Genomic DNA, 19,347 nt, shown 5'->3' on the forward strand with positions numbered 1-19,347 from the left:
GGCTTGAAATAAGGTAGGGTTTTCAGAGAAGTCCTGGGTTATTTCATGAAGTTTGTTGTAAGTTACTGGCTTGATGACAGCCTTTTTCATCCCCTCAATTAGGCAGGTAATCATGTAATCTCAGTGGCCTTGTCCTTATGTAGGCCCTGTGTCGGTGGCCTGATATGTCCAATTTGGTTCTGTGTCAGGGACAGCCCCAGGTGGATGGGCATTGTCAGGGGTGCAGGCATGTGCTTCATCTGCCCAAGCCCACCCTAGGGACCAAATACAGGACTTTTCCTCTAGGGTACAACAGGTGGTCAAGACAACATAGATGTCCTGTCAGGTCAGATCGAAAGCCACCGTGAGTTCCTCTGAATTCCCGAATAAAATTGGTGGGGTCCCAACCAAAAGATCCCAATTTAGTTTTGATTTGTGACAAGTCAGACATAGGCAAGGGGATGTGAACTTGAATAGTGCCCTTTTCTCCATTGGCCACCTCATGGAGAGGCAAGAGATTTTCAGGGGGTTGAGGGTGTTCAGATATGAGGCACCTGAACGGGGGTGGGAAGGTGAGAGGGTGTCGGGATAGGAATGGGGAGCGGTAGGAGGGGAGTGGGTTAAGAGGAGTGCGTGGGAGATTAAAGGAGGGATGTTGGAGAATATCTGTGTCAGGCTTCGAGGGCAGAATCTGGAGAGGCATATGCGACAGGTTTGTCATAATTTGGGGTTTTGTGACAGGGCCATGAAGGCCTGAATGTAGGGGACCTCAGAGTCCTTCCCGAGTTTTGACAAAAGAGATCAAGCTGCAGGATGGTGTTATAGTTTAGGGACCTGTTGAGAGGCCAGACCTCCTGATCTGGAACCAAATGTCGGAGAGAGTTTGGAAATCAAATTTAATCCAATCTTTTTTTTTTTGGCCACACTGTGCGGCTTGTGGGAGGCTTTGGGGATCTTTGTTCCCAGACCAGGGATTGAACCCGGGGCCACAGCAGTGAAAGTGCGAAGTCCTAACCACCGGACTGCCAGGGAACTTCCAAGTCCAATTTTTAAGAATACATCCCAAAGGTGAGTCAGCAAGAATAGAGGGTGTTAGACCCATATTGGACCTTAACCAGGCACAGTGTCTACCGAAAAGGCATCTCTAGAGACTTACTGGTAGCGCAGTGGATAAGACTCCACGCTCCCAGTGCCGGGGACCCAGGTTCCAGCGGCAACTAAGGAGCCCACGTGCTACAACTAAGGAGCCAGCGAGCCGCAACTAAGGAGCCTGCCTGCTGCAACTAAGACCAGGCACAACCAAATAAATAAACATTAACAAAACAAAACCAAACAACAAAAGGCATCCCTAGAGGGAAACAGGCCTCATGCCCTGTCCGCGAGGGACCTGAGGTTGCACTCTAGACTGGGGCTACCCCCGAACAGAGGACCTCTTGAGGCGCCTTCTGTCTGACAGAGGCTTCCTGAGGCCCGGCCGATCACCCCAAGACCAGGAAGGGAAGTGGGTCTCGGGCCAACCCAGAGGGGGAAACTCACTGGTTTTGTGGCGACTCGTTTGAAGTACCTGGAGATGTTGGCGGATCAGGATGGACGGTCGTCAAGGGAGGATGTAAAGAGAAAGGGGATCTCACAGTGTGCCTGGATTTGCCCCAACGAGCTGCTGCTGCCGACTGCGCCAGCCGTTGGAAGTGAGGAGTCCCAAGGCTAGGGCCAAAGGACACTGCCACCCCATCGGGCAGGAATGGTCGCTCAGTATGGGACCGGGTTTTAGGTCTTCGGAAGAGTCGCCTCGGCCAGGACGCTTTAATCCCCGGTCTCCAGGGACCTCAGACCATAGGCAGTGTTGAAGAGGCGAAAAGACCGTTTCCAGAACGTACCCCTTAGGTCGACAGCGAGTCGGAGTCCCGTCCTGCAGGCCTTTACCTCCCGCCGAGGAGTAGCCCAGGCTGGGGACCTTCAATTGCCTGGAGTCAGTAGGCTGATCGCTACGTGGTGGAAGACAGATCGGAAAGGGCAGAGAGAGCACCCTACCCGCCACCAAAATGCCGCGGAGTGTGGCGATGGGGATGGCAACGCGGGCGGTAAAAGAATTTACTGAGCCAGGGACTTCCCTGGCAGTCCAGTGGTTAGGACTCTGCGCTTCCACGGCAGGGGGCAGGGGTTCGATCCCTGGTGGGGGAACTAAGACCCTGCATGCCGTGGTGCGGCAAAAAAAAAAAAAGAAAGAAAAAAAAAGGAATTTACTGAGCCAGAAGTGAGGGTACAAGTAGTTGTGGCACACAGGCTTAGCTGCTCCTCAGCATGTGGGATCTTCCCGGACCAGGGATCGAACCCGTGTCCCCTGCATTGGCGGGCGGATTCTTAACCAATGCCCCACCAGGGAAGTCCTGGATTGAAATTTTTAAATGGGAAAAAAAGAATCAGATTTTGGTTCTTCTGTCAGGGCATCATCAGTAGAACTAGGCACCATTTTGTGGTCCATTTAATCCTCAATACAATTCTGCGAGGTAGGCAGTATTTCCCTCCTTTCGCAGAGGCTCGAAGAAGTGAAGCAATTGCACGAAGCCCAACGCCAGATACTGTTCGGATTCCAACAAGCAGCTTCACTCCCTTAAGGCGGAACTAGCAAGCAAAAGTCGCCGAGCTCCTCTGCCGCAAACACAAGCAACTTCCGGGAGCTACCCGAGAACCTCCGCGCGCTTGCGCCGCCCCACCCCGCCCCGTGACGTCAACCATTCCATCCCGCCCTTTCTGGAACGCGGAGCTGCGGAGCGGGCCGGCGGCCATCTTGTGAAGCGGCGAAAGAGGTGGTGGCTGCTCTGGGCTCCGGGAAGCCGTTCGGGCTGGGGCTACCGACCGCGGGGCGGAGGCACTCGCGCGGGGGGTAACTCGGGTCTGGGTTCGGGTGCCGCGCAGCTCTCCCCGGTAAGACTCCCGCAGCCTCGGAACGGGCGGGGCTGTGCGGGGCTCGAGCCGCCCCTTGGTGGCCCGGGGCGGGGCCTTCGGAGGCCTCGGAGCCCGCCGCAGTGAGCGCCCTACGCTGAAGGGTCGGGGCATGGCTGCGAGGGGCCTGGGGCGCCGCTTGTGCCTCTCGGTCCTGAGAGGGTGCAAGTAGGACACAAGAGAGGAGGAGCCTGCCTACCGAAGAGGGGACGAGGCCGTAGCGAGGACGCCCCCGTGGTCTGAGAGGGAGGAGGCCAGAACTGGGTGGCCCAGCGGCCTGCGAACGAACGGGAACTGCAGTGAAAATACACTACATCCCGAATGAGCAAGATTCTTTATGCCCCCACGTGGGGCAGAGGTTAACTGTGCCCCGAAGTGAGGAGATACTCGTAGTGAGGACACTCCCTCCACCGGAAGTGGAATGGAGGCCCCGGTGGCCTACCAGAAAAAGGGGACTACAGTCTCTGGACACACGTGGGGGAAAGGAGCTGTAGTCGGTGCTCTCCCGTGAGTGTAGGAAGGAAGTCGGAATTGGCCGCCTTCTTGGCCTTAAGGTGGAGGCGGTTGCAGTGAAACGCTTCCAAAGCCCAGCGTTGGGGCGGGGCTTACCCTCCGGGGTGTCGTTAATTTGAGAAGCCGGCCCCGGTAGCGTGGGGTGAGTCCGCCTCCCGGGCCTCTTGGTCCCGGAGTAGGGAGGGGGCTGCTAAGAGCATCACCTTTACGCGTCCCTTGGGAGAGAGCCTCCAGCATCGAAGAAGGAGGAGGTCCAATGGGATGTGGAGGCTGAGTGATTTTGATGGAGAGTGAACTGAGTTTCTCTTTTGAAGGCTGGAGGTGGTAGTTTTCGGCCACGTGAAGTGGGTGAAGGGGCTTTGAGAATCTGCAGGTTAATGACGGGGATGGTCACTAGTGCAGGAGGCTTAGCTGCTAGATTGTAAGTGCATGGACTGTATGTGTGCTTCCAATGTGTGATTTATAGTGAAAAATTTGAGCTCCGGTGAGGGTTACTCTCGGTTATTCAGCCCTGAACCTGCCGAGAGTTGTATACTGAAAATAGCAGGCTCCGTAAGAGAGGTTTCTGGACTCTAAAACCCTCCTTGACTCCGGATTCCCAGAGATGACCTAATGTAAATTGGGATAGTTGGCAGGAACCATTTTATATTATTTAAGACTAGGGTGATGCCAGTCAATATAAGCTACTAACAAAAAAATGTGATTGCAACTGAAGGTTTTGTTGAAGGAGAGACTTGTGACGAGTATTTCTTTTAGAGCTTCTTGCTTGAATGGTTGTAAATGGTATAATTTTTGTAAAATGCGGTACTAGCAACATGAATTGCCTTGGACTTTGTTATCTAGTTTACATTGTTGATGCATTTCAGAGCCTTTGCAGTTGAAGAAAAAAATCCTAGAAGTCTGGATGTATAGGCCGTTCCTGTTGAATTTTGTTTTTTAATTATAGAAATATAATACAAGACTGGTTGTATTTGTTTTGAAATTTGGTAGTTTTGATAGCGTGGAGGATTCTGGATTTAGTGGAAGGAAATTGTGCTCAGGCATTTTCCAAGAATATTAAAACAATTGGGAAGAACTGTTACAGGTGGTTAAAAAAATTTATGGTAATTAATATTTGAAGAAAAATGTTTGGCGTGTTTATATAAAAGTTGAGGATGTGCTTAGTATTATTGCTGGAAAAAATGACGCAGGGAATGCATTTTTATATCGTTTATATGCTTGATTATATATTGATTATTTTGTTTATGGATTGTGATGCATAATTTCAATTTTTCTTATGTTCATATCTGTTAGGTGAAAAATGTGAAGCTTTAGAAACCATTGTGGTAGTTACTTGGAACATACTGTTATGTGCTAATACCAGAAAACTTCAGGCTTCTTTCACTTTCTTTGACATACCAAATGACTTGATTTTTGCGTGAGTTTGGGGGTTGTTGGTACAATCTGTGGATGTGAAACTTGATTTTGTGGGCCAGTGTGTTCCAGGTGCTGAAATCCACCGACAACGTTCATGCTGTTTTTATTCCATTTTGTAGATGGTCACTCCATCATTTCAGTTGAATATTTTCTTCTGTAGATGAGGTAGGAAGAACTGTCAGTAACCGTTGCACAAAAGATGTTTTTAGATATCCCTCCCTAAAATGCAGGGACTGTCATCCATTTCTGTAATCTTCTGCCTGGCCCATAACTGCTTGATGAATATTTGTGAATAAGTGAATATTGTTAAGTGTTTTAGGTCAACTAAGAAAAATCAATCTTTAGTTTTATCAGATTTTACTACTACCACACATATACATTTTGGTTTGCATAGAGTTTAGTTCATTAAGTTTAAAGCCTTAAAACCAGTAGTGAGGGTGAATGTGGTTGGCTAGGTTAGAAGAAATATTGTTTCTTTGAAGTTTAAAGCAAGTAAACATTTTTGTTGGCATTTGGGGGGGATTGAAAAATAACTTAATATTGTAGTGTTTTTGGCAAGAGAATAAATACCTTATTTAGAAATGTCTTTTGATTTGCTGTCTTTGAGTACTGACTGGAGGTTAATGGGAAAGTTGAGTAACATGCTATCAAAGGTTTATATCTCCCTCAGTGTCAGAAGAATTGTTTTATTAAGAATGGTCCCAGAACCTGAAATGTGTTCCATTTGGGGATGGGGACAAAATCAAGTTGATGAAGCTGTGTTTTTTTCCGTAATGCATACCATAATATGATTATGCTGCTTGTAGCATTGTGCCCATTATGATTGGTTCTCTGTTGCTCATCTCTGTGGTGAACATTTGAAGGGTGGTTGTTTCTTTTGAATCTGAAGAACTTAGGTCTGCTGTACCCTGGTTCTTGTTGATCAAAGACTTACTATTGAACAAAGTTAAAATTCACTTTTGGATGTTTATTACCAAATGAAGAGTGGAAATGGTCAAGTTCTGATTTTTGCCTTGGCTTCCTGGTAAAGAGGATTGTTGTCAGACATTTTATCCTGCAATTCCAAGTTTCTGGAATGGCTAGTATTTAAGAAAATCTGTCTTGTCATAATAATATGCTAAACTTTTGTAGTAGCTTTTTGTAACTGTGCATATATCTGGAATTTGTAAGAAACAAAGCCACTATGTGGCTTAATTTTCAAGATAAAGTGCAAAAGTATACTAAAGCTTCTTGTCTTCGATCTTCTGAAGTACATCAATGGATTTAATGGCAAATCAAGCCCATTTTCTCTTTCCGTTATGCTCTCTGAATAGGTAAAACATGTATTTTAGGTGTTTTGTTGCTTAGGATTGTTTCAGTCTTATCTTTCTAAAACTCACCAAAGTTTAAAGGTGAGTGGAGTGAATTTTTAAAAGTCACTGGAGTGACTGGTATCCTACATTCAGTTGCTAGCTGACAGAACGCAGGAATAAGTAGGTTCCTGGAAAATAGTGATACTTCTATTAAATTATTGTGCCCCTTTCGTTGAAACAAAATACTTTTGTTGAAAACAAAAGTATTTGAGTTCTCAATTTCTATTTGAAGGAAGAGCCATAACACCAAGAGTTGTGAAGTTCTGGCTGCTAACCTGAGCTTTCTGTGTACTTTGCTTTGGCATGGGGTGAGGTGTATCTTCCCTTGTGCTGAAATAGAAAAGATTAACAAATTTATGACTAGATTGATTTTGTACTTTAAATTGAATGAGTTGAACTAGGAATTTGCTGAATTCAGCTGGGCCTTTCACCTTTTCTCCTTGTTTAGTAATTTCTGGCAACCCTGTAAACATTTTAGGGAGTAGACCTAGAATGTTTTCTTTGGGCTTAACTGGCTGACCCCGAACTTGTTCCTCTCCAGTGGACATATGGTACCTTCTTGGATCTGGAAGGAAAGGGGCTGAGGAACCTGTTTCCCTTACCTTCAGGCCATGGGTCCTGGCCCCACACCAGACCTTTTGAATTGGAATCTTCAGTAGGAGTCATCACAAGTGTTTAACTAAAAAATTACCCTGATTCTGAGGCTCATAGAGTTAAACTTGTACATTTAGAGAAAAAATATTGCAATAATTTATGCTCTTCCCTGTTGAGTGTAAACTTTATGTAAAGCAAGCTTTTTTCTGTTTTACATTTCCCTTTGTGACCCATTAGATAAACTACTAGATGTGGCTTGTTTTTAAATGAAGACTTAAAATTCTAGATTTAATTTAATTTAAATTCTAGATTTAATTTAATCAATTGATCTAGAGGATCGATTGTACAACATTTAAAAGATTAACACAATGCTCTGGGCTTCTGAAGGTGTTGCTTATGATATACAGCATAGCTTTTTGTGGCAAAACACACTGTTCTTTAGTAATTTGAGTGGTTGTCCAGGTGATGTTTAGCTTGTTCTTTAGAAAAAGTTTGGAGTAATGCTAAAACGTTTGAATATGTCTTTCTGGTGATGAATATTAAGCTCAATGGTGGTATCTTGATCTTGAAAGATAGTTAAAAATAAGCATCATCATTCTAAGTAGGTGTCTATGGGTAATCTTATACCTAACAGTGACAATTTTCTTCTACTCTTTTGAATATAGTTGTCTAATCATTTGGTCATATAAATTGCTTGTAAATTGTTCATAACTTCACTAGTTTGGGAGAAATTCCAGTGAAAGATGAGTGACCTGTTTTTACTTTGGAAGGACTCTTAATATGCCGGACTTTTTTTTTTTTTTTTTAATAAGTTTCTTGGAACCATTTTGGTGTTAGAAGAAAAAGCACTCTTCTTTAATATATTGAACTCTAGTGGTTTTAGCCAGGAATTAGTCCTTATAGGCCAGACCTTTCACTTCACTTATGTTTTTTTTGTTGTTCGATTGCTATTTTGGTGCAAAGGAAAATATGTTGAAAGAGTAATTGCAGTAATTTCCATGAATATCCTTGAATTGATGACTTAATTTGTCCAGGAACTGTTACTATGTGAACTTGTGCTTTTTCATCAAAAATTTGGTGGGAACCTGAGGAAATAGGTCGCCGTTGGACTTGTGTTATGGAATTTTCTGGACTGGTTTAATCATCAAGTGATTAAAGCAATTACCAGCTGTGAAGCCGATCTTTATGACTGTTTTAGTTTTCGATTGATTCTTTCTTGGGCTAATTTATGACACATTCTTGATGTATGTAAATATATAATGCTTTGAGAGAAAGCAACTTGAAAGCAACCAAATAATAAACGTGTGGGATTTTGGTACGTCTTTTTTTTTTTTCCTAATACATTGTAATGATGTACTCCAGTGGTTTCAGACTCGCCCTTTAATATACAGTTCAGTGTGGCCTGTGCGTGTTTTGTGTTTCCTGCATTGATTTTTGCCTCCATTTATTCTCTATTGCAGTCTAAAAGTTGGTTTTAATTGGTTGCCCACAGGATTGACTTGGCCTCTACTTCTTGTTAAGAAAATACATCTCTTGTTTTATCAGGTAAGAGATTTTGAATAGAGGGTTTATTTTTATACAAAATAAATTGAGATAGCTTATTAAATAACATGAAAATATGTGTAATAACTAAATTGTGGGTTTTTGTTTGTAATAAGCTTACTTGAGGGATGGGAGAGGGGTGGACTGGGTGTCTTGAACAGTTGTTGCTTCCTTTGGGAGTCAGTTTTCTATGGATGCATTTCTTCTGCTGAATTCCTGATTATTAGGCAGTAAGTAGCTGTTTTTTTTCCCTCAGTAGCATTCTAGACTAACTACAAATATGGGTGCTTGTTATTGGTACGGTTTTTTAATATTCCTTTGCGGAATAGGTATAGAAAATGGGTCATGTTTTAGAGTACAAATTGACTTTAGATGGAACCTTAGTGATTGGAACCTAACTTCTTGTTAAATAACTAAGGTAGACTCAAGCAAGATAGGTTGAAATGACTCATCTGTCAAACAGGTACTTTGTAGCAGAATAGCATATCTTACTTCACGTTTTTCAGAACCTAAAAACTCTTCCTGTTTAGATGACTTTATGAATAAATCTTGTGCACTGCTTTGGTTTACTCAGCCCTTTTCTAGATGGTAATTTGGGCAGACTTTCAATATCATGTTTTCACATGTACCTTGTACAGACTTTCACTAAATCCCTTCCCTCAGCTGCAGATGGTTTGAAGACTTAATTGTGTAGGTCACTTTAGCCCTGTGCTTAATTCTTGGGACCATATCAAATTTCCATTTTATTGTGCTAATGCAAACTAACATCTCTCTCTCTCTTTCTCAAGTTTTGGGGATCTAGATTACCCATGATGTTACCCCCAGTTAGTGATTAAGTGATTTTTGAAGTTGAACGGAATGCTATCTCATCTTTGCGTACAGCCAATATTCTAGAGTTAGTAAGGAGTGAGAATTTGATTCAATGAATCGGAACCTTCTTGATGAACTTCTTAAAGACTGCTAAATAGTAAATAAGGGCAAAAGAGTCTGTTGGTATGACGTTTTTAGTATTAATTTTTCTTGTTGACGCTTGCAGACCAAAAATGGAAAGCTTCCCCCGCCCCTTCCCAAATTTCTAATGTTTTATACAGTCTCGTTTTCTGTTTGCCAGTCCATTTTTCTGGATTAAGTTTGAAGGTGGCTTTTATTTTTGTGTATGTGTGTGTGAGAAAAGTGTAAAAGCCAAACAATATGTTACTCTTTTGTGTGCAGCAAGTGTAATATTGAGATATAATTGCAGATTTTGTTGCCTTAAATTAGTATTCATGTAATATTTGACATTGAAAAACTGCTTTCACGGAGTTACAGAATTCTTGGAGCAGGAAACTTTGCTCTTCTAATGTTCTCATTTGAAAGTGATGAAACCAAAGCTCAAATAATTCATAATTTTGCTAAGATCACAGAGCCAGTTTAATATAGGTTTATATTTAAAAGTTGATTTTAAAAATGGCTTGGATAACACCCTTTGTTGTTAACCATATAAATTTCAAATTAATTTTTTTTTCAGTCGCAAGAGTTTGTTTTGGATTACTTTATACATGGCTGCCCTTCCATTTACTCTTAGAAACCATATGAATTGAAATACTGAAATTGTATTTAAGTCTGGGAGAAACTTTTCTTTTTTGATTATATCAAAATGGACATTATCTACAGAGATTAGTGAGTACCCAGAAATTCCACAGGAGTTATTTTGGGTCACAACCACTGAATAAAGTTCGTACACTAGTTCAAAAATAAAAAAATCCCTCTTTTTCATTATCAGCCCTCCCCTGTGGGATAAACAAGACTTTTTATTAAATGGAGGGCATGAGAATGAGTCTTTGGACCTGGGTTTTAATTAAAATAGCCATGGTGAATGGCACTGTAACCAGGTTCTACTTTTTGGAATGATGACTACAGGTAACTGATATTTTGGCTGTTTTACTCAGTATTTCTTCTGGATACTTAGTATGTATTAACCTTATATGTAATACATAATTCCATATGTCATTTTCTTTAATAAGTAAAGCTATTTCTTTAACAAATAAAGTGGTTTCATCCTAGGATGAAATATGAAATCAGTTCTCATTTGAGACTTGAATCTGCTTTAGTGTTAAGTATTATTTGAAATTCAGTATTATTCCCGCTTTGTTTCCGTTGTTTTGAGATTAAGCCATATAAAATGATACCAATAATTCTACAAAGTTGTCAAAAGTTTATAAGGAAGATGCTGAGCCAGTTTTAAATATTAACTTTGATACATCCTTTGTATCTTTTCCCCTGTAGATTGTTAAACTTTGTTTCCTGATTTGACTTACACATTTCTTTTAAATCTTATTGAATAATTAGTGGTCTGAATGATGATATAATTGGTGATTTTCTTGTCCTATGGTTGTTTTTCCTGAAATTTTTGAGTCTTGGGGCTGAACTTCTAAGTGTTTTCAGAATTAATGCCTTTTGGATGTTGAAATTGGGTTTTACATTGTAAATGGCATATAATATTCAGTTTTAGAATATCCAAATTTAAAGAACGACATTGCTCGTGATAGTTTGAGGGAATACTTGAGGGCCTAATACGGTAGATGGTCATTCTTGTAGCTGAAAACTTGGTGTGATAAACAGGAGTCTGACCTGGCCGTTGCCTTTTCTCATCTGCAGGTGTGTGTGGTTTCAGCGCAGCATGGCTGTGGTCATCCGTTTGCAAGGTCTCCCAATTGTGGCGGGGACCATGGACATTCGCCACTTCTTCTCTGGATTGACCATCCCTGATGGGGGCGTGCATATTGTAGGGGGTGAACTGGGTGAGGCTTTCATCGTTTTTGCCACTGATGAAGATGCAAGGCTGGGTATGATGCGCACAGGTGGTACAATTAAAGGGTCAAAAGTAACACTGTTGTTGAGTAGTAAAACGGAAATGCAGAATATGATTGAACTGAGTCGTAGGCGTTTTGAAACTGCCAACTTAGATATACCACCAGCAAATGCTAGTAGATCAGGACCTCCACCTAGTTCAGGAATGAGTGGCAGGGTAAACTTGCCTACGACAGTACCCAACTTTAATAATCCCTCACCCAGTGTAGTTACTGCCGCCACTTCTGTTCATGAAAGCAACAAAAACGTACAGACATTTTCCACAGCCAGCATAGGAACGGCTCCTCCAAATATGGGGGCCTCCTTTGGGAGCCCAACGTTTAGCTCAACCATTCCGAGCACAGCCTCTCCAATGAACACAGTCCCACCTCCACCAATTCCTCCAATCCCAGCGATGCCATCTTTGCCGCCAATGCCGTCCATTCCTCCAATACCAGTTCCTCCCCCGGTACCTACATTGCCTCCTGTGCCTCCTGTGCCCCCAATACCCCCAGTCCCTTCTGTGCCACCCATGACCCCACTGCCACCCATGTCAGGCATGCCACCCTTGAACCCGCCACCTGTGGCACCTCTACCTGCTGGAATGAATGGCTCTGGAGCACCTATGAATCTGAACAATAACCTGAACCCTGTGTTTCTGGGTCCATTGAATCCTGTTAACCCTATCCAGATGAACTCTCAAAGCAGTGTGAAACCACTTCCCATCAACCCTGATGATCTGTATGTCAGTGTGCATGGAATGCCCTTTTCTGCAATGGAAAATGATGTCAGAGATTTTTTCCATGGGCTCCGTGTTGATGCCGTGCATTTGTTGAAAGATCATGTAGGTCGAAATAATGGGAATGGATTGGTTAAGTTTCTCTCCCCTCAAGATACATTTGAAGCTTTGAAGCGAAACAGAATGCTGATGATTCAACGCTATGTGGAAGTTAGTCCTGCCACAGAGAGACAGTGGGTAGCTGCTGGAGGCCATATCACTTTTAAGCAAAGTATAGGACCTTCTGGACAAAACCATCCCCCTCCTCAGGCACTTCCCAGGTCAAAATCGCCCAGTGGGCAGAAAAGGTCAAGGTCAAGATCACCACACGAGGCTGGTTTTTGTGTTTACTTGAAAGGGCTACCCTTTGAAGCAGAAAACAAACATGTCATTGATTTTTTTAAAAAGTTGGATATTGTGGAAGATAGTATTTATATTGCTTATGGACCCAATGGGAAAGCAACGGGTGAAGGCTTCGTAGAGTTCAGGAATGAGGCTGACTATAAGGCTGCTCTTTGTCGTCATAAACAATACATGGGCAATCGCTTTATTCAAGTTCATCCAATTACCAAGAAAGGTATGCTAGAAAAGATAGATATGATTCGAAAAAGATTGCAGAACTTCAGCTATGACCAGAGGGAAATGATGTTAAATCCGGAGGGGGATGTCACCTCTGCCAAAGTCTGTGCGCATATAACAAATATTCCCTTCAGCATTACCAAGATGGATGTTCTCCAATTCCTAGAAGGAATCCCAGTGGATGAAAATGCTGTACATGTTCTTGTTGATAACAATGGGCAAGGTCTAGGACAGGCATTGGTTCAGTTTAAAAATGAAGATGATGCACGTAAGTCTGAACGCTTACACCGTAAAAAACTTAATGGGAGAGAAGCTTTTGTTCATGTAGTCACTCTAGAAGATATGAGAGAGATTGAGAAAAATCCTCCTGCCCAAGGAAAAAAGGGGTTAAAGATGCCTGTGCCAGGTAATCCCGCAGTTCCAGGAATTCCCAGTGTGGGAATGCCCAGTGCGGGAATGCCCAATGCAGGAATGCCCAATACGGGAATGCCTGCTGCAGGAATGCCCGGTGCTGGAATGCCCGGTGTGGGAATACCCAGTGCGGGAATGCCTAGTGCGGGAATGCCTAGTGCAGGAGGTGAAGAGCATGCCTTCTTGACTGTAGGATCTAAGGAGGCCAACAATGGGCCTCCATTTAACTTTCCTGGTAATTTTGGTGGGTCAAATGCCTTTGGACCACCACTCCCTCCTCCAGGATTAGGAGGGGCCTTTGGTGATGCTAGGCCTGGAATGCCTTCAGTTGGAAATAGTGGTTTGCCTGGTCTAGGACTGGATGTTCCAGGTTTTGGAGGTGGACCAAATAATTTAAGTGGACCAGGATTTGGAGGGGGCCCTCAGAATTTTGGAAATGGCCCTGGTAGCTTAGGTGGCCCCCCTGGCTTTGGAAGTGGCCCTCCTGGCCTTGGAAGTGCCCCTGGGCATTTGAGTGGGCCTCCAGCCTTTGGCCCTGGCCCTGGCCCAGGCCCAGGCCCAGTCCATGTTGGTGGTCCTCCTGGCTTTGGATCTAGTTCTGGAAAACCAGGACCAACAGTAATCAAAGTACAGAACATGCCCTTCACTGTGTCTATTGATGAGATTTTAGATTTCTTTTATGGCTATCAAGTGATCCCAGGCTCAGTGTGTTTAAAATACAATGAAAAAGGTATGCCCACAGGTGAAGCTATGGTGGCTTTCGAATCTCGGGATGAAGCCACAGCTGCTGTCATTGACTTAAATGACAGACCTATTGGCTCTAGGAAAGTAAAACTCGTATTAGGGTAGCTGTTCACATCAGTTCTTCATAGGGTAGATATAGTCTTCATAGTGCTGTGATTAATGCATTCAGATTGTTTTCCTAGTGTTTCCAGGTTAGAGCCTGTGGATTGTTTCAATTGCATATAGATTGGTTTCCATAACATAGAGCATTGGTTTACTGTTTACAGAAGACTCACTACCAGGATAAACATTGCTGTATGTTACAGTAAAGCTTTCCGGAGAGAACACAAAAATGATTTTGGCATACTATTAGAGAAACCATTTGTAAAACTCAAATGACCACATAAAGCTTATCCAGGAGTCTAGATTGGTTTTGTTTTATACCATATGGGGTGAAGAAAATAGAAATGTCAATAGAGCTCATTGAGGGTGCTCTTACCAGCTGCTGAAAAATAGAAGCTGGCTACTCTTGGAATTTGGTTTAAAGCTGGACAGATTTGCTTTGTTATAGGGTCAAAGCTTTGTCTAAAGTCCTCATTTTCTTTAAAAATTGAATAAAATCTCTGTATACAGATTCACTGTATGTACCTTTATTGCTTCTTGAGGGTTCTTGCTGTATAGACAGTCCTTCTGAAGTTGCTGCTTTATTTGCCTAATTGACTCATTTGTAAATGAGCAGAATTGTTTTGTTGATGTTTTTCTAATATAAAACTCCACACTTGGTTTGTGCTATAACCTTGAACTTTGATTTCTAATGTCAGTCACACTTAAAACTGTGTGGAATAAGACGTTTGCCACAAAAATAAAATATGGAGTCCTCTACCTACCAGAGCCTTTTTGGTTTGACCGCCAAGTTTTAGTCAGTTTAAAAATTGTTCATGTTGTTTGGATGGCATCAAAAACCAGAAACCACTTTTAATGGTCATTGTTTAAGATGCCTGATTTGAAGTCTTGGCCAAGATGGACTAATGTTCTGGCAATTTCCTTCTGTCCCAAATTTATGTGAAATTTTGACCTGTAACTAAACAAAAAGGGTCCATTCATAAGAAAGCATTATTATATATAGGTCTTTAAAATTGTAGTTGAAATTGTTAGCTTTGTTAGCAGTAGTGTTAACAGAATAAAAGATCCATAAGCTGGTCCATAGATCAATATATATTTAATCCTGTTAATTGGAGGCTTTTTGGTCTAGTTGTTTGATCAGGAGCCTGGTTACAAAAATTCCTTATACAGAGTACAAGTGCAGCTGCCAGAGGGGAGAGAATTGAGGCTCCTTGCCCTTTCATACTCTGGCATTCAGGACTAAGGCAGGAGGACCACGTGGGTTCTGGTTGGTGAGTGTCCTTGTCACGAAAACATTTGCCTTACAACGTCCTGCTCACTGCCACAAAAGGCTCTACTTATAGTTACTTTTCTTCTTAGTTAAAATGCTCTAAAGATGTGTCACATTATATTATAAACATGGAATGGGAGATTGGTGAGATATCATGAAAAACAAATTTTGTCTTTTACATGGGCCTCTGTCTTGGTTTGAAACATCCCCAACATTTCCTACAAATCAATTTACTTACAAAGGGGTCAGCCTTTTAAAAGAAATATTTTCTATTTAAGAAAAATAGTGCCTTTTGGGTGTTGCAATTCAGTGGAACACTGAAATACAGCGTCGTGTAATTTAGAGTTAAGAGTGGCAACAGTTCATTTGTGTGCTAAGATTTGGAAAGCTTTTTCATCACTACAATCTTAGAGGATTGACAGTACAGGATATTTTGTTTAGGGAAAGGATTATTTAGACTTTCAAAGAAGAAATGGCTGTGTTGTGGGTCTTTTGCTAATTCACGAATACAAATTTGCTTTGACAGATAACTAGGTATTGCCTCCTCAACTAAAAAAGCAATATGATGTTTGTATATGCTGTTCAATTTAAGTTTTCTGTTAAGTAATCATTTCTCATTCCAAAGACAGAGTGCAAAAAACTTCAGCGCTGCTTGGGAGTCTTATTTCAACTGCAGATTATTTTCCCCATTGGAAAGCTGACTATTTTCATTTTAGAAAAATGGGTTGTTTGAAGATGAAAGTCTTTTTATCTTTTTTCACAGTTTATTTTGGTTATGTGTTCATACGTTCTTATTAAATATTTCATATACTTTATTGCAACTACTTTGTTATTTCTACGTTTTAGATTAATGCTGAAAAGGAAAACTTGATTTCATTGTTCATCAAATTAAATAAATTAAGAAAATAGTGGTTTGTGTAGAAATTGGAGAGAATTGTGTTTCATATTTGGTTGAATCACAACAGTGCTTCTCTTGTTGTGAAATGTAATTAAATGCTTTGCCCTCTGGTACTTGATTTTTGTGTATCTGAGACTTATTAACATAGTGCTAACTGCTAAGCATACTGTTCATCTTGTTCTGGGCATTGGAGTTTGACTTTTTAAAAAATTCTTGAAAATATGTTCTGTGCAACTATTCATACCTCTCTTACCTGCAAATTTTCTCGTAAGAACTAGGTTTGGGGTGAAAATTTACATTATTTTCTCATTTGCTTTGTATGGTATGAAGGATTTGTAAAGCTTCACTTAAAGTGGTGTGTATTTGTAAACACTATCATGATATTTTCAATCTTATGTGTAAATTTTATTGCCTGTTTTTGGTGACTCTGACATTAATAGAAGAGAAACTTTTCCATTAGGTTTAAACCTTCCTCCCCACCCCCCATTTTTTTGTTTGCTTGGTTTTTTTTTTTTTAGCTTAAAGGGTTAGAGAGATCTACAAAATGTATTTTATAAATAAGCAAACTTGTAAACTTTTCCTGAACTTTAGTGAAACAGTTGGTAAGCAAAATTTGGAGGTGTGTTCTGTGTTTCCACTGCAGTTTGGATGTATAATTATTAGTGGCTTTTTTTTTAATGCAACACTGTTAAGTGAAATGTAGTTTCTAGCTTTGTGCTCCAAGTTGTCAAAGCATTGTTAGTGGAAATTCCATTAGGAAACTTTCTTCAGAATTTCAGAGAGGTAACAGTGTAATTAGGTCAGTCTTAACCCACTGGATGAAAATCTAGGGCTGTGTATGGAAGTAAGCAAACATACATTTTGGGTGGAAATAGATAAAAATAAGGATGCACGAAAGCCTTAATCAAACTCAAAGTCCCTTTTATTGGATTCCGTCATTGTGTAGAGGTGTGGGTCAAGGTTTAAAAATAAATCCACTCATCAGTTGAAGAACACTTTAAAAATGTGTAAAGAAAATGTAAAATTGCTGCTAGTCAAATCTTCTGGAAAGAATTTCTGGCAGTGATCACTTTTAAAAATTATTTCCCACTCTTGCAAACATTCAAATTGTTTTACTGGCAGTTCTGTAGTAGTCCAAACTTTAGAAACCAAACACAATAAAATAACTCATTGCCAATGTGGCCACAACAGTGCCAGCAAATACTGCCTTGGCTTCATTCAGCAGAGATTTTTGTTTATATAGATAAAGTCTTGAATACTGTTCAATAAACTTGTCACGAAATAAAACAGGCTGATGCTTTTAATGCTTTAACTGTACACGAGTACTTTACTGAGCTATACCATCAGGTATTTGGGGTTTTTTTAAAAACTCCTGAAAATATTTTGTGCCTTTGGAAAGGTGGCTTTGGTGATCTTGGAGGTAACAATTGTTGCTTATCCTTGTCTGCTAATGCTGAAGTGTGGAAAGAAGAGGATACCTGGAACTGCAGGGAGGAATCTTGACTCTAGGTCAAATCTGTGGTATCCACCTTTTCAGACTTAACATGAGTTTTGCTAGCAAGTCACTTTGTTATGTGGACTCAGAAAGAACTGAAAGCCAGATACTCCTTTTCACAAAAGGAGTTTTAAAGGGGGCTGTGAATTGTTTTTTTAAAACTGATTACTTTAGGAAATGGGAAAACAAATTTTCAGAATACACTGTCAGTTGCACATACCTCTAAAGCTTTGTTTTTCTTTTTTGTTTACTTATTTGTTTTTGCATTAGTATGTGAGGTATTTGAGGTGGGGAAGAGGGGAGAGGAATCAAAAATATAGCTGCTCTCCGACATTGATGCTCTGGTTTTGTCCTTTCCACATTGGTTCAACTTCTACTGAAAAAATTAGCAAATAAAAAGTTTCTGTAAACTCCGCAGAGTCTCTTTAAAAAAAAAAAAATCTGGATTGGACTTGCAGAGAAATTAGTGGGCTGTTCCTTTTAACCAAGACTCTTGAAAAATGTTTGTAACTTTTATCTTTATCATGAAAGTTTTAGCCTGTATTTGAGTTTGAATACCCAATTTGTTTTAGAGAGGTTTAGACTAGACATAATTAATTCCAGGTAGTTGCTGATCTGTTTTTAAAATTACGACAGTTTGACTAAGCATTTGAAAAATCACAGAGTGAAATCGGCTGCCTAAGGATATCCAGAATGGCGTTTACCATCTTAAAAGGGTGGACTATGTGCTAATATGTCTCCGTTTATTGCTCAGGAGTGATCACTCAACTTCTGTAATGCATTGTTGTCTGCTTTCCATTGTTTTACAGCAAGTAATAGTCTATCAATTTTGTGCATCGCCACCGTTCTCCTTACCCCCCAAAAGTAGAGCTTTTACGGGATATGGTAGAATCCAAACTTATGGCTATCCTTTTTAATTAAAAAAATTGCTTGATATCAGTTTTGTCTTTTTAGCATAAAATCTTTAGATCACACTGACTTACTGTAAAATGTTCTGGAAAGAGTGTACTCTCGTGGTGGCACAGTTCTCTGATGCTGTAGTGACTTTTCTGGGAAAACTCTTCTGTTCAACAAATAAGCAAGCTCATCTCTTATTGGTGCCTGCTCACGTAAATCTTAATTCTTCACTGTGCTGTTCCTTGGTGCCTTGAGCTATTTTGTGCCAGAGGATCTCACAAGCATCCTAGAATATGGGTCGTTTTCTGGATCAACATAACTAGCAACAAGCAACTAAGGTGGCAGCTGCTTTTCTACATATTGCTCTACTACTGAAGGGGCAAAAAGCCACCTGATGCAAACATTCCAGCCCCAGGGACAGAGGGCAGCACTCTAAAACTCTGAGGACAGGGAAGTAGTGTAGTGCTCATTAACCATATTCCTTGAATTCTGTCAAGAGTCCCAGGAACCTCTCCCCAGCAAAAATGTTGACCATTAGGTCATAGAGACTAAGCAAACACCAGCTGTAGAGAAGTGGTTAAATAGCACAGCAGAGCATTGGAGTTGGCACCCTAGCTGTTCCGGACATCTGGACTGTGATTTCAGTGACTTAATAGTTTCATGTCATTTTTCCTAGTCAACTGATGGCCTGCCATTTCATGTTGAGAGAAGGAGGAGGTGACTATTTGGGGAAAATAGAGCTATGAGAACATAATTAAATATGGACAGAGTTAAAGATGTTGAATAAGCATAACACATCCCAGTATTACAATATAGCAAGCTATGCTATGTTCAAACAGACTGCCCCTTGGTGTTTGATTCCCTCTCTATTTTGATGCTCTCAGTTTTCCCCTTTTACCTGCTTGTATAGTAAGCCTGCTGGTAACCAGCACTATGAGTTTTACTTAGACTGAAGCCCCCTCACTGGTGTCTCTGTAGCCCTAACCTCCTAATTGGGGTGGGGGT

General features: G+C 41.3%; 1 protein-coding gene across 11 annotated transcripts in view; it reads left to right on the forward strand.

Annotated features, from left to right (window-relative positions):
- The first annotated feature begins 2,714 nt into the window (after positions 1-2,714).
- LOC113605258 (RNA-binding protein 12) overlaps positions 2,715-19,347 on the forward strand; it is a 38,588-nt gene continuing 21,955 nt past the window's right edge. The window contains exons 1-3 of one of the 11 annotated variants that reach the window (XM_027078437.1): positions 2,734-2,904; positions 8,290-8,342; positions 10,977-11,119. Coding sequence is in view for 4 of the 11 variants with exons in the window: in XM_027078435.1 (XP_026934236.1) it covers positions 10,999-13,785 (2,787 nt within the window). In the remaining 7 variants the exon portion in view is untranslated. Of the gene's footprint in view, positions 2,905-8,257; positions 8,343-10,976; positions 14,298-19,347 lie in introns of those variants that run through there. The other 10 variants (XM_027078435.1, XM_027078434.1, XM_027078444.1 and 7 more) reach the window with 10 other exon arrangements.

Source organism: Aethalodelphis obliquidens, unplaced genomic scaffold (assembly GCF_003676395.1).
Source record: "Aethalodelphis obliquidens isolate GAN/ISIS:26980383/991018 unplaced genomic scaffold, ASM367639v1 scaffold42, whole genome shotgun sequence".
NCBI lineage: Eukaryota > Metazoa > Chordata > Mammalia > Artiodactyla > Delphinidae > Aethalodelphis > Aethalodelphis obliquidens.